General features: G+C 35.2%; 1 protein-coding gene across 9 annotated transcripts in view; it reads left to right on the top strand.

Moving 5' to 3' along the window:
* The window catches only part of LRP1B (LDL receptor related protein 1B), a 1,853,519-nt gene that overhangs the window by 1,374,013 nt on the left and 461,188 nt on the right, over window positions 1–18,318 (top strand). For all 9 annotated transcript variants that reach the window (XM_032387847.1, XM_032388632.1, XM_032390176.1 and 6 more), the window contains 2 exons: window positions 3,895–4,029; window positions 4,614–4,743. In XM_032387847.1, the coding sequence (XP_032243738.1) occupies window positions 3,895–4,029; window positions 4,614–4,743 (265 nt within the window). The remainder of the gene's footprint in view (window positions 1–3,894; window positions 4,030–4,613; window positions 4,744–18,318) is intronic.

The following is an 18,318-nucleotide window of genomic DNA, read 5'->3' on the forward strand; positions in this document are numbered from 1 at the left end:
TATATTTGTGAACTTACTCAATTTAAAGTGTATAGGTATGCAATATGTATGTGAAAGAATTGATAAGAAAGGGATTTGGATATGAATGACTGATTTAATTCTTCTGTTGTTTTCATCCTCCTTACTGTATCACCACATGATTGATTTGCTCACTAATCTCCAAAATATGCCTAATAGAAATAATACCAGGAAACTTCTCAGTTCATCAGTGCTTTGATCTAGTCGACTTGACCATTTAGAGATAGCCTCAGCATTACAAATTAATCTATTATCCACAAAATGAATATTCATGATGTGTCTACTGCAGATGTGACTACATTGGTAAAAGTTGGGCCAGTTGCAATTCCTACCTATGAATTATCTCACAGTCTGTTTCTTTCTTTCTTTTTTTTTCATTTTTAAGATTTTATTTACTTATTTATTTAGAGAGAATGAGCACAAGTGGGGGGAGGGGCAAAGGGAGAGGGAGAAAGAATTCCAAGCAGAGGCCAAGCTGAGCACAGAGCACAAAGTGGTGCTTGATCCCAGGACACTGAGATCATGACCTGAGCCGAAATCAAGAGTCACACACTAACCAACTGAGCTACCCAGGCACCCTTCTCATAGTGTGTTTCTAAGAAGAAGTGTAAAGCCCCAATTTTGGCTCAATGTAATAATAAACGTATATGCAAGATGTAATGGTATATGTGAGAAAGAATGTTTCCTAGTTATATGGAATAGGAATTTGCAGCCTGGCAGAGCTATTAGAGGGTAATTCAAAAGTAAGATTCCCATACAAAATAGGGTATTTTTTGTAAGACTTGTGAAGATTGTTGTGAATGTTTTCTTTGGACTCTTGCAAAATTACTTGCCTATACTACTGACATGCTGTTCATACTACACTCTTGTGAATTGTTAGTCTTTTTTTTCACGCTCATACCTTCTCCTTATTGAGCTTATAAAGCTTCTCATGGTAAAAGCTGTGTCTTCCCTGTATCCCCTTCCAGCCAGTCTTTGTATAGCACATCGCATTCACGTGATTCACCAAATGTTTACTTTAAGCTCACTGTGTGTCAGATATTATTATTCTAGGTGCCAGGGATAAAGCAATGAACAAAATTTTTAAAAAGTTCGTTTTTAGAATGTCTCAGTTTATCTTACTCTTCTGATATCTCTACTATTCTCTGTTAAATCATGTTAGCATATGCGAATGGCTATATAAATAAAAAATATATATATAAATAAAAAATAAAGCCCCAACCCTCACAGAGATTACATTTCTGTGAGATAAGACAGACACTGAAGAAACAACCCAGTACATATATAATGGGTTTGACAGTAATAAATGCTATGGAAAAAACAGGTTTGGTAAGGGAGGTAGAGCATGTCAAGGAAATAATTTTTTACAGAGTAGCCAGGGGAAGTTTCAGTAAGAAGGAGGGGATATTTGAGCTAAGACAGGTGTGCATATATCTGAGGAAAGAGCTTCCAAACAGAAAGAGTAATGTAAAGAACCTTAGACTGATAGTATTTGGTTTGTGTTAGGAAGAGAGAAAGGACTGTTACCAGAGGTGATGAGGGACGGGGAGAGTGGAAGAACGTCAGGTGAGAGAGCGTTGAAGGGCATGGGTAGATCATGAAGGTCATGGGAAGGAACTTTAATTTTACCTTGGATGAGATGACAAATGATTAGAGACTCTGACTGGAGAGGAGAGAAATGATCTTGTTTACTTTTTAAAAGGGTAACAGTGGCCCCTAAGTAGAGAAAGAACTGGGGAGTACTGAGGCAAATTGAAGCTGGGCAATAAATTAGAAAGCTATTTGCAATGTAGGTGACCTTGGACAACATGGGGATTAGAGGCACTGACCCTTGTGCAGTCAAAAATCTGTATATAACTTTTGACTCCCCCAAAACTTAACTACTAATAGCCTACTGTTGACTAGAAGCCTTAACAATAACATAAACCCTTCCTTAACACATATTTTGTATGTATGTTCTATGTACTATATTATACTGTATTCTTAGAATAAAGCAAGCTAGAAAAAGAAGATGTTACTAAGAAAATCATAAGAGAAATACATTTATAGTACTTTATTGAGTTTATTGATGCTGTAAGTTTATGTCATCTGCCTACAAGATAAATTGTCTGTCAGTGACTATATCAATATTGTTCAATATATTTATTGAAAAAAATCCACGTATAATGGGCCCACACAGTTCAAATTCGGGTTGTTCAAGAGTCAACTGTGCTTCAGACAAGAGTTAATAGTAGTTTGGATTGCACTGTAAGTAGTAGAGAGTGTAAGAGGTAGTTGGATCATGGATATGATTTGAAAGAACAATAAAAAGAACGAAAAATACTTGGTAATAGATTGACCACTAGAGTATTTGGGTGATGGATTAGCTGTGAATTTTGAGAAAAAGTAATCAAGGATAATATAAGGTTTTTAGCCCAAGAAACAAAGGATGGAGATACCATCCATCAGACCATCATGGCATGTGGAGTTGCTATGTGGAAGACTGCAAGAGAAGAGTGTTTCACATAGAAATCCAGAATTTGTCTTTTGTATTCCCAGATTGCCTTCTCTACATACAAGTGGAGATACAAAGTAGGCAGTTAGATATATGGGTCTAACATTTGCAGAAAAGGTTTGGATTTGACTTAATGCTTAGTATTGATGCAAAAATAATGTTTATTGTTCATTGATTCACTCTTTCAAATGTTAACTAATACTTTAACAAAATTGGAAAAATCAAACAAATTCTTGCTTTCCAGATAAATATTTGAAAATGGTATCTGCTCTGCTTCAAACAATTAGGTATTTGACTTACCATTCTTGAGAACAAGGGGGTTTTGGAATCTTTTTCCAATTAGGCAAAGGAATTTAGACTATATTTTACTTGAAATGGAATCTCAAAACTTACTGATAAATGGCTTTATTATACTAATTGCTTTTTCTTTATTTCCATAGTCTGTCACTGTGCCAGAGGGAAATTATATTGGTCTTAAAGGATTTGTTCTTCAAATGGCCACGTAGGTCACAACACAAAAACTTACTTAGTTGGTGGCAAATTATTATTTAATGATTTGTCCCCAGTGTCTTTCTGGTGGCTATATTTAAAATCATTGGTCTATAATTGCTACCCTTTATGCATATGCATGCACATATATTTCATTTATAATCTTTAGACACATTTTTCATTCAAATATTCAAAAAGCACTGTTATTTAAAGACTCTGCAATAGCATAGAGCCATTTTTCAAGTATTCTTAAGCCCATTTGTACAATCAGAGTTTGAAAAATGATGTAAGGGGTTTGTAGTTGACATTTGGGAAACTATTATCTCAGAAGGAATAATTGGATGCTAGGGCATTTTTAAGACTTTACACATTTTGAATGACCTTATGCTTAAAACACGCCTGATACAGTTGAAATGCCCTTATGTTTCTTTCCATTCTCTCTCTACTTTGAGACTTTGTTGATTATCTCCAGTAGTATTCTTTTCATATTTAGAGAACTCAGACACAGGTATAGGTGTGAAGAGAAAAACCGTGGTCCAAAATAGCATGGTTTGACATCATGATTGCAAAATAATGTGAGATAAGTATTTATTGAGTTAAATGAGTAGAAAAATGAAGAAAAAATAATCAAGGATGTGATAGGTCATTTCCACATATATTTCAAAAGTACTTTTAAGAAAAACCATTTGACTAGGTTCTTTCATGTTGTTTTAATATCTTTCTTGCTATTTGTGTTAGTGAATTGTCCTGAAGAATATTTATACCCTCGTATACCCAAGATGATAATCCCCAAAGTACTAATGCAATGTGATCCCAATACATATATTGATACCTTTTATAGTGTATGTGTATGTTTTTTTGTTTTTTGTTTTTTCTTTCTGTCTTATCCATAGAAAATGATACCATCTACTGGACAGACATGGGCTTCAATAAAATTAGCCGAGCTAAAAGAGATCAGACTTGGAAAGAAGATATCATTACCAATGGCTTGGGAAGAGTGGAGGGGATAGCTATTGACTGGATTGCTGGTATAATCCATGGCTTTTTCTGTTCTTGTTGCATACCTATTTTGTTAGCATCTCAATCTCCTTCATAAAAATTCTGTTTCTAACTCATAACAGTTTTTTTTTTTTTTTGTACTTCTAGCCACAGGGATAAATAGTCTCTTTTGCTCTTGGCTTCATCCTTTCTAATGCTTTAGAGTCTTTAGACGAGTGTTTTTATGCAGAAGTAGATTATATAGTATTAACTTGGCCCAAATCTCCTGGGAACTGTGAGGCAGGTAAACAAAAGTGTTAGAAGTTCTCTTTTGCCTGGAGTCAGTAGAAAGTTAAAATAGATCCCTTCTTCAGGTGAGAGAAGTTTCAACTTATTTTTAGCATACAAATGTATCATTATATGGTTTAAACTGCAGATGTGTGAGCTTGGGAAGTATTTGCATTTTAGTTTATTTACAGCTTTCCGCTTAGGAAATGTACACATTAAAAAAAAAATAGGAAGTAAATGATTTCTTGATAGTTATGTGAATGCTCAGAAAGTTAATTTTAGCCATAACTAATAAATAATTTTCTTTCTCACAACCATATTATAAACACATCTGTATTTCTCCTAGGTAACATATATTGGACAGATCATGGTTTCAACTTAATTGAAGTTGCGAGACTCAATGGCTCTTTCCGTTATGTAATTATTTCCCAAGGCCTGGATCAACCAAGATCTATAGCTGTGCACCCAGAGAAAGGGTAATTTTAAGCTTTACATATATCTTGAGTTTTAAGTGAGTTTTCTTAAGTTTCATTTAAAAAAAAAATCCAGATGTCCATATTAATATTTATTTTTAGTTATACTGTTTGAAACGAAGCTCATCATTTTACCTAAGCAAAAAAAAAAAAAAAAAAAAAAAAAGTTTATTTTCACTCTGTGATGTATATTTCAGAATATATTTGATGGGGTCATATTTATTACACAGTTCTTTAATGTATGTGTAAATCCAAGTAAGTATACCAACATGTGTCTAGATTCTCAATTGGAAGTTCTACCCTACAACTGTTTACAAAATGGGTACTCACTTATTTGCTGAATGACTGATATCCATCCTCATTCTTCAATATTTCTAAAGCTTCAGTTTCCATTTATAAGTCTATGATTGCCAAAATAACATGTTCATCCCAAGCTTTGTATTTTTTTCCCTTGAGTTCCAGATAAATATGTCTACCTGCCTTTTTGACATCTCTGTTTTTCCATTTAGATGTTTTATAGGCACTCAAACTGTGCATATCTAAAATTGAAATGAATTCAATCTGCCATCAATTTCTGTTAATATTTCCTTTCTAAATATTATCAATCTACTACTCTCCATCTTTGCAACTCCCACTCTAATTAAATCTGTTCTTATCTTACACATACAACACTGCAATAATCTCCCAGTTCATCTCCTAACATCATTAAAGCTTAGAGTGAATATTTTTTCTTTTAATATAAATCTTGCTTAAATCCTTTTGAGGGATCCCCATTGACTTTTGTGTAAAGCCCAAAATTTCTGTTGTGATCCTTCTTTTTTTTTTAAGATTTTATTTGTTTATTTATTTATTTATTTATTTTAGAGATGGCGTGAGTGGGTGGGGGAAGAGCAGAGGAGAGGGACAAGCAGACTCTGTGCTGAGCGAAGAGCCCCAAGCGTGGCTCCGATGCAGGGGTTGAGGTGGGGCACGATCTCACAGCCCTGAGATCACGACCCTGAGATCACGAACTGAGCCAGAATCAAGAGTCAGATGCTCAACCATCTGAGCCACGCAGGCACCTTTGTTGTGATCCTTCTTAATCAGGCCTTATGTAAATATTCAGCCTCAAACTCCTGCTACTGCCTCTTCGGTATCTCAGTCAATCTCTGTTGGACTATGTAGTTTTAAAAATATTTTCAGATATTTCCTATTCTTTTCTATTCCTACCCTTTGAACAACCTCTTTCCTTTATCGGCAGTGTTTTCCTTCCTACTTTCACTTTGCTAAATTTTATTTATCCTTCTCTGCCTTTGTAAACAGATTAGATTGTTCTATTCTATGACACCAAAGTACCTAGTACTTTCATTACTTTCATTTTTTATAAGTTCCATGCACTAATATTTGCTTATTTACTTATATTTATTTGCTTAGGAGCTCTATTTTTTCACCGGACTGCTGATGTCTCCATTCTTCACTGTGCTATGAGGAGAATAATCATGTGTGTTTGGTTTATTTCTCTATCCCCAGGGCTTAGTACAGTGGCTGGTAAAGAATAAGATGCTGACTGATAACTGCTTTTCTCTTAAGCAATAATATAGAAGTCCTATTATAAAACTTTATATAATTTGCCACCACTGTGTTTCTTTCATTGCTAGTATGATTTGACTTCAGAGTTTTTTGTTTGTTTTTAAAAGGTGGATATTTTTATGTTAATAGAACTCCTCTTCCTTTTAGAGGGGTGGAAAAGTAGACCATGGTGTATTAGATACACAGTGCTGATTTAGAATGAAGTCAGTCTATGTAAAACATCAAATTGGCTCTTGTGAAAGTCTACAAACTTTCTTATTTGTTATAGGTTGTATGTAGTTTTTCCAATATCATCATTTGCTTCAGTTTCTTGACAAGTGTTATAAAATTAAGTCATTGTATTAGTACAGTGAGAAAGGAAACAAAGAAGGTTAATATAGGAGAGAGAAATAACACCTACAATTTGTCACACTTCAAGCTAAGATTACAATGTAAAATTTAAAAACCTGCATTGTTTAAGAATGCTCTTTGGTGCAAAAATTTAGAATGTAAGTCTATAGGAGTTTTTCTTTCTATTTTTTCAACTGTTATCTTTACTAAGTTATATTCTGTTTTAGACTTGATGTTTTGGTCCCATTGTTACAACATACTTGATATATCATCAGGGAGTATGTTACACTTAAGGAGAAGAGGGAGAGGATAAAAACAGCTTTTCCTTGCTAGATTGTATTTGGGAAGAAAAACATCTTTATGTTAATTCTTTTGTTATCCCTTAACCAGAAATGGGTTACATGCCCATCCTTAGATCAGTCAATAGCCAAAGGGAAGAGATTATTTTGACATATTAGACAAGTTTTGTTTCATCACATGGACTGGTATAGGTCCCACACCTAACAGTATATACAACAAACTCAGTTTCTCAACGAACTCAGTTTCTCTTACCAGGGCAGATCTTGAGGAGGTAGATTTCAAAGAGACATTATGAGGAAGAAGGAAACCAATTCTTTTGATTTTTCCATTTCAGTAGTCATTCCAACACACTCTCCTTTCTCAGTTCATTTTCTCTTTGACACCTTAATGTTGGAGTTCCCCAGGGCTCAGTCTTTGGTGTTATTCTCTTCTTTGGTAGTCTCATCCCACCTAAATGTTAAAGACTGTAAAATGTTGATAACCAGACTACACCTACACTCTTATGTTACGTACTACTTCTTCAACATTTTCAATTACAGATCTGTGGCAGATTTTATTTTCCAAGATGATTACAATAATATCTGCCATTCCACATGCTCTTCTTAAAATGTGACATTGAGTCTTACAAACAGAGAAATGGAGCATGTTTTCCATATGCTTGAATTTGGGTAGGCCTATGACTATTATGGAAGTGATACTATGTAAAATCTGAGGCTATATCCTAAGGGAAAATAGAACTGCTACATGGTTCTCTTGGGATGTTCTTAGAAACCATCCACTCTGCTGTGAGGAAGCCAAGCAACACCATGAAGGGGTCAGTGTAGGTGTTCCAGCCAACAACCTTAGCTAGCTAAGGTCTGAGCTGACAGCTAGCACCAATTGCTAGATACGTTGAGTGAATCTAAATGATTCCAGTCCCTAGCTGTTATGTCACCTCAGCCGTGGTGGCACCACAGTGGATGTGAAGGGATGAGTTGGTCCTTGAGCTCTGATCAAATTGCAAATGCAAAAGCAATTAAGTTATTGTTGTTTTAAGCTTTTAAATTTGGAGGGGTTTGCTAGCAGCAATAGATAACCAAAGGAGATCCACCAGAAATCTTAACCTTAACAGGTTCAAAACTAAATTGAATATTTCTCTACAATTATGAGTCCTCCCATTAGTTGATGCCAGTTCTGTTATTTCAGTTGCTTAGGTCAAAACACTTGGTATGATCTTTGGTGTCTCTCTCATATACTCTATATCCAATATACCAGGAAATCCATTACCCTTTCACTCTATTTAAAAGCTCACAACAAACCTAGAGTAGTACTATTTCCTCCATTTAACAGATAAGGAAACTGACTCAGCTATTTTAAATATTACTCTGCTTTCAAGTTGATATGTGGGAGAGTTGGGTTTTTCTCAACTCCAAAATCATGCTACAGTATATGCATAGGCATATGTGTGTTACATATTACACATATACCCATATATTGGTAAACATTACAAAAATCAATAACCAAAAATATCAAACATACAAGAAAACAGTTTTAACAGTTTCAGTATAATCGCACTGAAAATTTAAAGGTTAGAAGTATAAGTAAAAAAAAGGATAAGCTATCATGAGAAAATGCTGGGAAACAAATCAGGAGAGGAGGCTTATAAAATAATTTTGAGTTGGTTCTGACTTCCCCTTCCCCTGGAGAGCCCTTGCCTACAACTATGTGTATGCCATTACATATTAAGACTGTGAAGGGAGGGTGTGCTTCTATTTAATTCCAAGAATATAACACATGACTCAATTGAATATGTCCACATCACACTCATAAACTTGAAAATAAAAAAGTACTCTTCCAATGTGATGGTATTTTAAACATCTCTTTTTAAATTATAATTTATAATCAAGCGATAAATCATAATAGCCTCAATAGAGAAAATTTGATCAATTGCTCTATTGTGGATAATTATTCTAATGGTAGGAACAAATATAATTGGAATGTTATGAAATCCCAGAGATACATAGGAAATGAGTTTGTTTCTAATAAAGAATTTCTTCCCCTTTTATTTGTAATAAGCCCAACTCTTCATTTGTATGATCGAGAGTGTCTTGTGCCTGGCCTATTATAGATTCTTGCTGTTCAGTTTAGCAGGACCTTTGCTGCTGCTACTTGCCAATCTGTAGTTTTCTTTTTCATTGTTTTTTTGTTGAAACCTAGCATATGACCTCAAATTGTTGCTCCAGGTCTTCCTTTCTTTAAGTATATTTTTATATCTCCATAGCCACCTTAGCATAAAAACATACCTACTTCTCTCTAGGATGATTGAGAACATCAGGCAGAGAGACCCACATATACTCCACTTTCTGTTAGTTTATTTAAAAAAGCATTTATTGAGGGCAGCACACTGTGTGCGAGGTCATGTCAGGGCATCTCCATCTCCTCTTCAGCTTTCAATTCAGTACATCTTGACAAAATAGTACTGCTTACTGTATGAAAGACACTGGGGGGCACTGTGAAGTGTGATAGTATAAAAATAATATGTCACTTCTGTTCACAGTGAGTTTTCTGTTTAAACTTACAGTTTAAACACATGCAAAATTCCAGTCAAAGTAATAGTCTCATATTGTAACGTGAGATTCATTTTCAGGTATAAAAAGACTAGATCAGTATGACTCAAGCCTAAATCTCATCTCTAAATCTCATGTTAACATAATTTCTGTAAGATCTTTATAAAGTTATATTGAGTTTTAAGAAAAAAAGAGATTGCATATAATTAGAGTTGGTAATCATAGTGAGGGTAGTAGCAGGAATGGTGATGCTCAGTCGAGGTTTTATGGAGAAGACTTGAAAGAGAGCGGTCGCTGAGATGGAGTGGGAATATATTATATGAAGAAGAGATAGAATATTCAAAGCATTGGTAGTGGCCAAACAAAGGCCATTGGCAAGAGTAAAGCTACATAGGGAAGAGCTGTGGTGTAGCTGGGATAACTTGGAGCTATAAAATAGGCAATAGCTTTCCCCACATATTAAAGAAATTACCATGAACACCTTCTCCACTTTAGCAAGTGGAATCTAAATGGTCCTAGACCCTCTCTCCTAAGCCTTCTCTCTGGCCCCAAAGATGCCACATAAGCAATGGTTAGAAGTATAATGAGAGTTTATTGAAATTGTAGCATTGTTTAAATCAGGGAATTCTTAGAAATAGTTATCATCCTAGACAGAGTTTTATGGGGGAGGGGGTTCTTTCTTTACCCTCAAGCCAAGTAGTGGAGAGAGCTGGAGGCAAATATGTAAAGGGGAGACTAAAATAAATAGAAAAGAACAGTAAGTGAAAAGAAAGGAAGAGAAGAGAAGAGGAGAGAAGAGAAGAGAAGAGAAGAGAAGAGAAGAGAAGAGAAGAGAAGAGAAGAGAAGAGAAGAGAAGAGAAGAGAAAAGTCACTTTCTCACTACAAGTCCTCAGGCCAGAAGGAGTCTGATCAAAGCTGGAGAGAGGGAAAATTTTTAAAATACATATGAAATATCAGTTTGGACTTAGAAAGATCCAGTCTTTTATGCCTGAAAAATTAATCTTAACATTATTATTTTTTTCTTTTAACTAAAATTGTCTTGGAAGTCCTGGATTCTTCCTGAGATAGTATGTTCTGGAGAAAAGATATTCAGTAGAGTATATGGAATCAGGAGTTGGATAAATATAAAGTCACTTTGGTTTATTCCAACTGTTCAGACTCTTCAATAAACCATGGTAGTGGATGAGATTACCCAAGAAAGAGTACAGAAAAAAAGAAGTCTAAGGATAAAAATGGAAAATGTTTACAGTTAGGGGATGAAATGATTAAGAGAGGGGAAAAAGAAAATCAACAATAAGGCAAAAGAGAAAGAAAAGTGGCCATTTCAAGTCCTCAGAAAATTACTCTATCATAGAATTCAAGGGAAGACAGTTCCAGGGAGAAGAATGTGCCAGCAGTAAAGAGCATAGGAGAGATTAAAGCAAAGAACAGAACATGCAGTTGATGATCAGGATGATACTGCTAATTGTTATCAATTTCAGAAAATTGGTAAAGACAGAAGCCAAATATAAAGAATGAATAAATGAAAGATAATTAGAATGTAGAACTAGCGTATTTCATCTACAGTGACAGAAACTTGGGCAATGAAGGGAAAGAGGGAACAATAGAAATGTTGACAAGATAGTAGGATATGGAGGAAGTTTTCCTTAGTGTAGGAGTCAGGGGCTACTCTGCATGTTCACAGGCAGAGGGGAAGAAACTGGCAGAAAGGCAAATTCCAGGAAGTGTAGGAGGAACTTGGACAAGGAAGAAGCAATAGGGTGGGGCAGGAAGAATATCGGACCAGAAAGCAGATGGACAAAATTGGCATCTTACATCAGGTATCCTAGAAACAGATCCTGGAATGAGAATTCAATTCAGGAAATGGGAGAGAAGCAGGATAAGAAAGGAGAAGAGACCAAACAAAGGTTCAACTGTGAGTGAAGTCCAGGTCTCAACTGATTACTTGGGGACCTCTGGAGTGTAAACCTCACTTGAGAGCGAGGGAGTTTGGCTTTCAAACTCCTACCCAAACATTCATTGGATGAGGGCAACCCTTGGGAGACCTATACTCTCAAGATTTCTAGCTCTCAGCACTGCTTGTGAAAGAAGAGTTGCTAGTTCCTGTCTTCTCAAGAAAAGTGCCTGTGGGAACTGTTGGAGACAAAGGACACAGAAGCTGGGCACTGGCGAATATCGAAATAGAAAATAAGATCTGAGGGTGTCTAGATGGAACACCAACAGTGCCCACTATGGTTTGAAACCCCAGCTTGGATGTTTCCTACCTTTGAGATCTTTTGAAATATCTTGATTTCAAATGCCTATGTCCTTTTTGGTTATTGAAAGGATTGAATGAGGTAAATTTAAGTGGGAGGATTGAATTAGGGGAATATCTCTTCCCTCTTCTAGTTTTGGAGATGAAGTGAAGAGACAGGATGCAGCAATAAAATATATTTTAGCAATTAAAATTAGTGAAATTGAAGAAACTCATAAGCTCATAGGCGATAGTCATAGGTGTTAGGGTAGCAGCTTTAAATGGATAGGTAAGTTTTGCTGAAACTATTGTGGTGAATAGAATATGAATACAAGGACTTAAAGCAACATGAATCTAGCTGGGATCGATTTCTAGAATCTAATTAGTATGTTTCTATGACCTTGAGTAGTAATATTCAGTACCTTAGCAGTAGCAAAAAAAAAAAAAAAAAGAGAGAGAGAGAGAGAAAGGGAGCTGGTGGTGACAGATTCAAAGTTGGATTGTAATGGAATAACCATGAGTTGCCGGTCAGGAGCTGAGGCCTAGAAGTTAGTGACGGAATCATGGAAACCAAGAACAGCAGATTAAGGTCAGAGTAAGGAGTAAGCACATGAATGACCAAGACAACTCTATAAGTGAGGGTTTCGGATTTGGTAAAATTGGAAACAGAGCAGTCGCATGTGGTAATTAAGATGAGTGTGTGGCCTTACTTCTGTAAGGCAGAGGCGAAGGAGGGATATAAGTCCCTGGAAAGGATGAGGTGAACGTGAGCTGAGATGTCCACAAGGTCATCAGCATGAGTCATGAAGTCCCTAAGAATGTCAGCTGTGGAAGGAGAAGATGGCAAAGTTTCCAGTGAGTAGGAAAGCAATTAAATAAATTCAGTGGCTAATTGTGATAGTGGTGATGTGGTATGCAAAAGTGGGATGTGTGAATTTACGCTGTGAATGTTTCAAAATAAGTGATTATAACCTCAGAGAAAGTTTTCTTTCTTACTTAAATCTCCACTTAATTTTCTCAGGTATCTCATGCAATAACTCTTCTGTCATCTTTAATCAGTTTCTTTCTATGAAACCTTTCCCTTTGTTTTTCAAATAGGATCAGATCTCTCTCATTTGAAACAAACGAACAAACAAACAAAAACCCAACTCCCCCCGCAAAAAACAATATCTTATTTCTCTCTGTTTACTTCTCAATTTCTTAAAATAGAAAAGTTCTGTTCCTTCCAGAATTGTTAAAATTTATCCATAGCCAAATTCAGAGATTTTTTTTTCTAGATTTCACACCATTTGCCTTCTCTTTGACATATTTCTCCATTGATTATCCATTCAAGAATTTATTTTCTCTGTTACCTTCTCTAACTCTGAGTTGTCTTGCTCTCTCTCACCCCCTCCATATACCTCCTCCACACATCTCTCTTCATGTATGTCTTTGTATGCCATTCCCTCTCTTGATATATTTATCCATCAAAACATATTTTCATGTTTTTTACATTAATCACTGCATTGCATCCAAAATCTTATCTTCATTCCTTCACTTATATTTCCATTTTTTTTTAGAAAATCTTTGTTTGAATGTCACCATAACAGAAATTTAATATATCCTCCTACCTTTATTCTACTGACTTCTTTGCCTAACTATTGTATGTCTTTTTGTCCTGACAAGATTGAAACTTACTTTAGATTTTCTGTAGTTTTTCATCTGTCACTAACTTCTGTCATCTCTTGTCTCCAGATGTCTCTTAGATTTCCCATTTCTTTCTATTGCAACTGTGAGCTCAGCATAGACTCAGCTGGAGTATCTCATTAAATATTTTTGATTTCCTAATCTTGAACCCCCAAAACAAAATTTACATTTTAATCCACAAAACAAGAAACCTTTGAAATATGTAGCAATAATTCAAATATTATTTACCACCATACCCTCACTTCTTCTTAAAAATATTTCTTAAATATTAAAACACATGGATAGATATTTTTTTCAGGATTTATAGTTAAGAATTGATACACCTTTTTAAATGCTCTGCTGATTTTCAGGAAATGTTTATTGAAACATTGGTTTCCAGGTAATATTACATAGACATTTAGGTGTCAAAATTCATATCATACGAATAAAGTACAGCATTTTCACTTTCTGCTTGAAGTTAAAACATGTCAGGTGATATTGCCAAAGGAAAAGGTGAACAATGATGGAGTAAATTAGCTGAATTCAAGATATAAACGTGTCTTGAAAAGTGGGCATGAAGCCTGTTCTGAACAATGGAGACTTGAAGTCTTTTAAATGTAGCCAGATGCAAAATAGAAAGCATGTATGAATTTACTTCAGCTTGAAAAATTAGTTTCTTCCTTCTATTGACTTTTTGGTGAGGCATCACTTCCTTTTAAAAAAATTGAAATGTAATAATTTTTTTACGCTAAAAACTCCCTTTCTACAGTAGAAGTCACAGTATGTCACCTCGTATAATACCAAAAAAGTTGGTTAACTTCCCATAGTGTATGATCTTTAAGTGAAGCACAAACACTCTTTTTTTTTTTTTAGACACCAAGATGTACATTGTTTTGTTAATCTAGCTTTATATTTTTGTGATCATAAATAACTTGCTGAAAAGTATTTCTTTCCATAGGATTCAGCTTAACTTGGAATCTTGGTGTTCGACAACTCCATATTGTCAAGTGGTCTTTGATTGATTACATGTATATATATATATGCTTTTAGAATATGCTTAACAATAGACAGAAGAACTTGAATGATAGTTTAACATATTTTGAGATAGCAAGAGTATAGCATAGCTTAACACCATATCCTAAAGTATGCTTTTATCTCAAGGCAAGATAACACATATAAAAAACAAGTAGATTTAAATTTGGTTTGCAGGGTGCCTGGGTGGCTCAGTCGTTAAGCGTCTGCCTTTGGCTTAGGTCATGATCCCAGGGTCCTGGGATCGAGCCCCGCATCGGGCTCCCTGCTCCGTGGGAAGCCTGCTTCTCCCTCCCCCACTCCCCCTGCTTGTGTTCCCTCTCTTGCTGTCTCTCTCTCTCTGTCAAAAAAATAAAATCTTTAAAAAAAAAAAAAAAAAAAATTTGGTTTGCAGTTGAAATAGTGGTGGAATCAGGGTATTAGTATGTAATATAAGACACCATGATGGTCAAATAACTCAGAACATGCCCCAAATTATAAGCAGCTTTCTCTACAGGTCTCTAAGAGAGGCATATAAACAAATTATAATAACAAATGGAAGAAAAGTGTCACACTATTTTTAACTAGGAATTTCCTCAAAAATTCTGCAAACACCTTTTTTTTAAAGCTAGTTAGGTTTTGCTCACCTCATCTTTTACCATATGCTTCACCTTCATTCCTTAACCTCTAAACACGAATCTTGGATCTTATCCTCCCTGCTAAAAGCAGGGAAGAAGGACTGGGAGCAATCAAGATGCCTTGGGTTATCATTGTAGCTCAGTGGCTGATGGAGGAGAAAGAGAGGCCAGAAATGTCATGCCAAGTCCCACTGTAGGAGGGAGCTCCTGGTCCAGACCACCAAAGCCATGCTGAATGGAAACCAGAAATAGCCACACACAAATGTATGAACTTACCCTGATTTTTTTAAGGGATCTGACCAATAAAACTGTGGTTAAAGGGTAAATGAAAAGTTTGAAAGATTTCTTTCTCTGTGTACCTGTGGAAATTGTCTCAGCATCTTTCAGTGTGGAATATCCAGGGTAAGTTGGATATGATTGATATATACGACAAGTTAGAGGTCGGGGCGCCTGGGTGGCTCAGTCGGTCAAGCGGCTGCCTTCAGCTCAGGTCATGATCCCAGGGTCCTGGGATCGAGCCCCGCATCGGGCTCCCTGCTCGGCGGGGAGCCAGCCCCTCCCTCTCCCTCTGCTGGCAGCTCCCCCTGCTTGTGCGTGCTTTCTCTCTCTCTCTCTCTCTCAAATAAATAAATAAATAAATAATCTTAAAAAAATAAAAGACAAGTTAGAGGTCATGAAACAAATTGGAAATTTCTGTGTAATATTTTAAGAATTCTAAATCAGCTTATGAGTACTAAGAGTCTAGGCTCTAGGAATCTAGGTATTAAATATTTCATAGGAAAAATATATATGTGTTATAGAGACACATCAAATATTATATATTTGGGATACCAAAACTGAATAAAATATGACCCTTTAATCAGGAAAAACATTGTGAAACATGTAAATAGCAAAGTAATATCATATATGTACATGTACATATTTATTAAAATGAGAGGATGTGCAATGAGGCAGGGTGTAAATTAATTAAATAAGGAACTAAATATAATACAAGCTATAAACATAGTATGGTACCGTATTACAGATGCCAAATACATTTTTCTTTGTGAAGAATTTTTCTTGATACTTCTCCAGTATTGGCTGGGCATACACATAATAATTGTTTCACTCAATATTGCAAAGTAGGGAATCAAGAAGGAATCTGATGTAAAACGTAAGAATAATAGAAACCAGAGCAAGACCTGTAGAATAAATGATAAATACTGTTTTATGCCTAAACAGAAAAAGAGAACAACCCAGATGGCCCATATCTTTATTTTGGCTCAAAAGAAAAGTTCATTTCTGAATTGTTTATAGAAATGACAATTTTCAGTGTTGAAGCCTGTACTTGTATGGCTTGGAGACTTACAGCCAGCAAGTTCTAAGTATTTCTACTGGCTTTTTTTTTTTTTAAGGTAATTATTTACCCATTTGCCTCTACCATTAAACAGTGGGTTTCATGAGGGTCACTGAGGCCACTTCACTTGGTGTCATCAGCTGCTAGCACATAATAGGTACCTAATTAATGTTTGTTAAGTGAGTACATGACTGCACTGAAAGAAGACATTTGAGAATCATCCACCAAACCGCAGACAAAAAAAAAAAAAGAAAAGAAAGGAAAAGAAAAGTAGTTTTCAAGGTTATACTGTCTCTAGACTCTTCCTTTTAGCGAGTGTTCTGCTCTCTGTGCTTGAGTTCTTTTTATATTACAGGAACCTCTAAGCAATAGTAACACATTCAGGACTTGAAAAGTGATTTGGGATGGGCATGGAATGCTTTCTCAAAACAGAACTGCACATTAAATGAAGAAAAAGGAAATGTGAAGAAGGCCTCACAGGAATAGAGAAGGTTCTACTTTACACTGTTTCCTCATAGGGGATGAAGGATGTCAATTCATGTATTCATGAAATGTATTCAAAGTCTTATGTTATTTGTACGTACCCAAAAGATGGAGACATTGACATGTTGGCCTACAATGTCTTTGATTAGTATGAGTTTTAAAAGTTATTCTAATGAAACTGCTATGACACTGAAAATTACAAGCAGTTTTTTGTCAGATAAAAGCTCATGCTCACATAAAGGCTAGCTGCTATTGTTAATTTGTAGGGGTTTTGTTTTGTTTCTTTTTGTTTTTTTGGTACTTTTTGCTGAAAAAGTAACACACTGTTGACCCCCGAGTGGGGCAGAGGGAACAATAACATCCTTGATTCTCTTCTCAATCAAGGCATCTACCTATAAAAGAATTACATGATCTTCATTTTTGTAACAACATGGAAATTTTTGGTTTTCTCATCTTTCTTTAGCACTCTGATAAATTATATAAATCATGCTCTCTTATAAGGGCATAAGAACAGGAAGAAATGGTGAGTTTATTGTAAAAATTGCAACCCAGATCTGTGTTCAAAGGAAATAGTTTAGCAGTAAAAAAAAAAAATCTTAAATTCAAAGAAAATGATTGATCTAAATTAGTTGCTTTTCACTATTGTTCTTATATCTAAAAGAATCACATTTAATCCTGTTCCTTTTATAATAATTTGGGCTTATTCATTCTTTTCTTTGTACCTGACACTTTTTACCCTTCCCCACCAAAGCCAAAGCTTTGTTTTCATGTTAGCTTTATTTCTCAAAAAAAAAAAAAAAAAAAAAAAATGAAATTATACAAGAGCATTTGTAATATTTTCTGTATTTTTGAGCTTTAATCTAACTAATTGTGAGAGAAAAAACGATTTGTTTTCCTTTCTAAGTGTACCTGTATGTAAAGTAATTCTGATATTAGTACAAGGGTCATATGATAAATTCAATAAACTTTTGGGGACTTTGGGAATTCCAATGCCACCAAATGGAATATTTTACTTATTTTTCAAATGTCAATAATTAATTCGATGTTAATATTGGAACATAATATGTATCTATTGCACATTTTCCTGCCAAGAACTACTGTGTCATTAAGACAATCTGGATATTTTGTTATGATGATTTCTGAACATTATTCTTACAATCCTTCAAACCACTTTTGAATGTCCCATTTTTGATTTTGTGATTTTAAATTATGTAACTGCAAGCCTCTGTAAATATGGGAATTCACAGCCTAGGGCAAATTATTATCCAGAGAAACTTCAGTTATACAACACAACATTTGATTTTAACAATTCTGAAAATTTCTAGGTCTGGAATAAACTTGAGAAGTATTTCCAGTGCTAGATTAACCAAGTTAATACTCTAAAGGCACTTTACTTCACTATATCATACAACTCAACAAACATTTCCCTACAGCAAATTTTGAACTCAAATGGGAACAACATCAGT

Source organism: Phoca vitulina, unplaced genomic scaffold (assembly GCF_004348235.1).
Source record: "Phoca vitulina isolate PV1807 unplaced genomic scaffold, GSC_HSeal_1.0 scaffold1, whole genome shotgun sequence".
NCBI classification, from domain to species: Eukaryota; Metazoa; Chordata; class Mammalia; order Carnivora; family Phocidae; genus Phoca; species Phoca vitulina.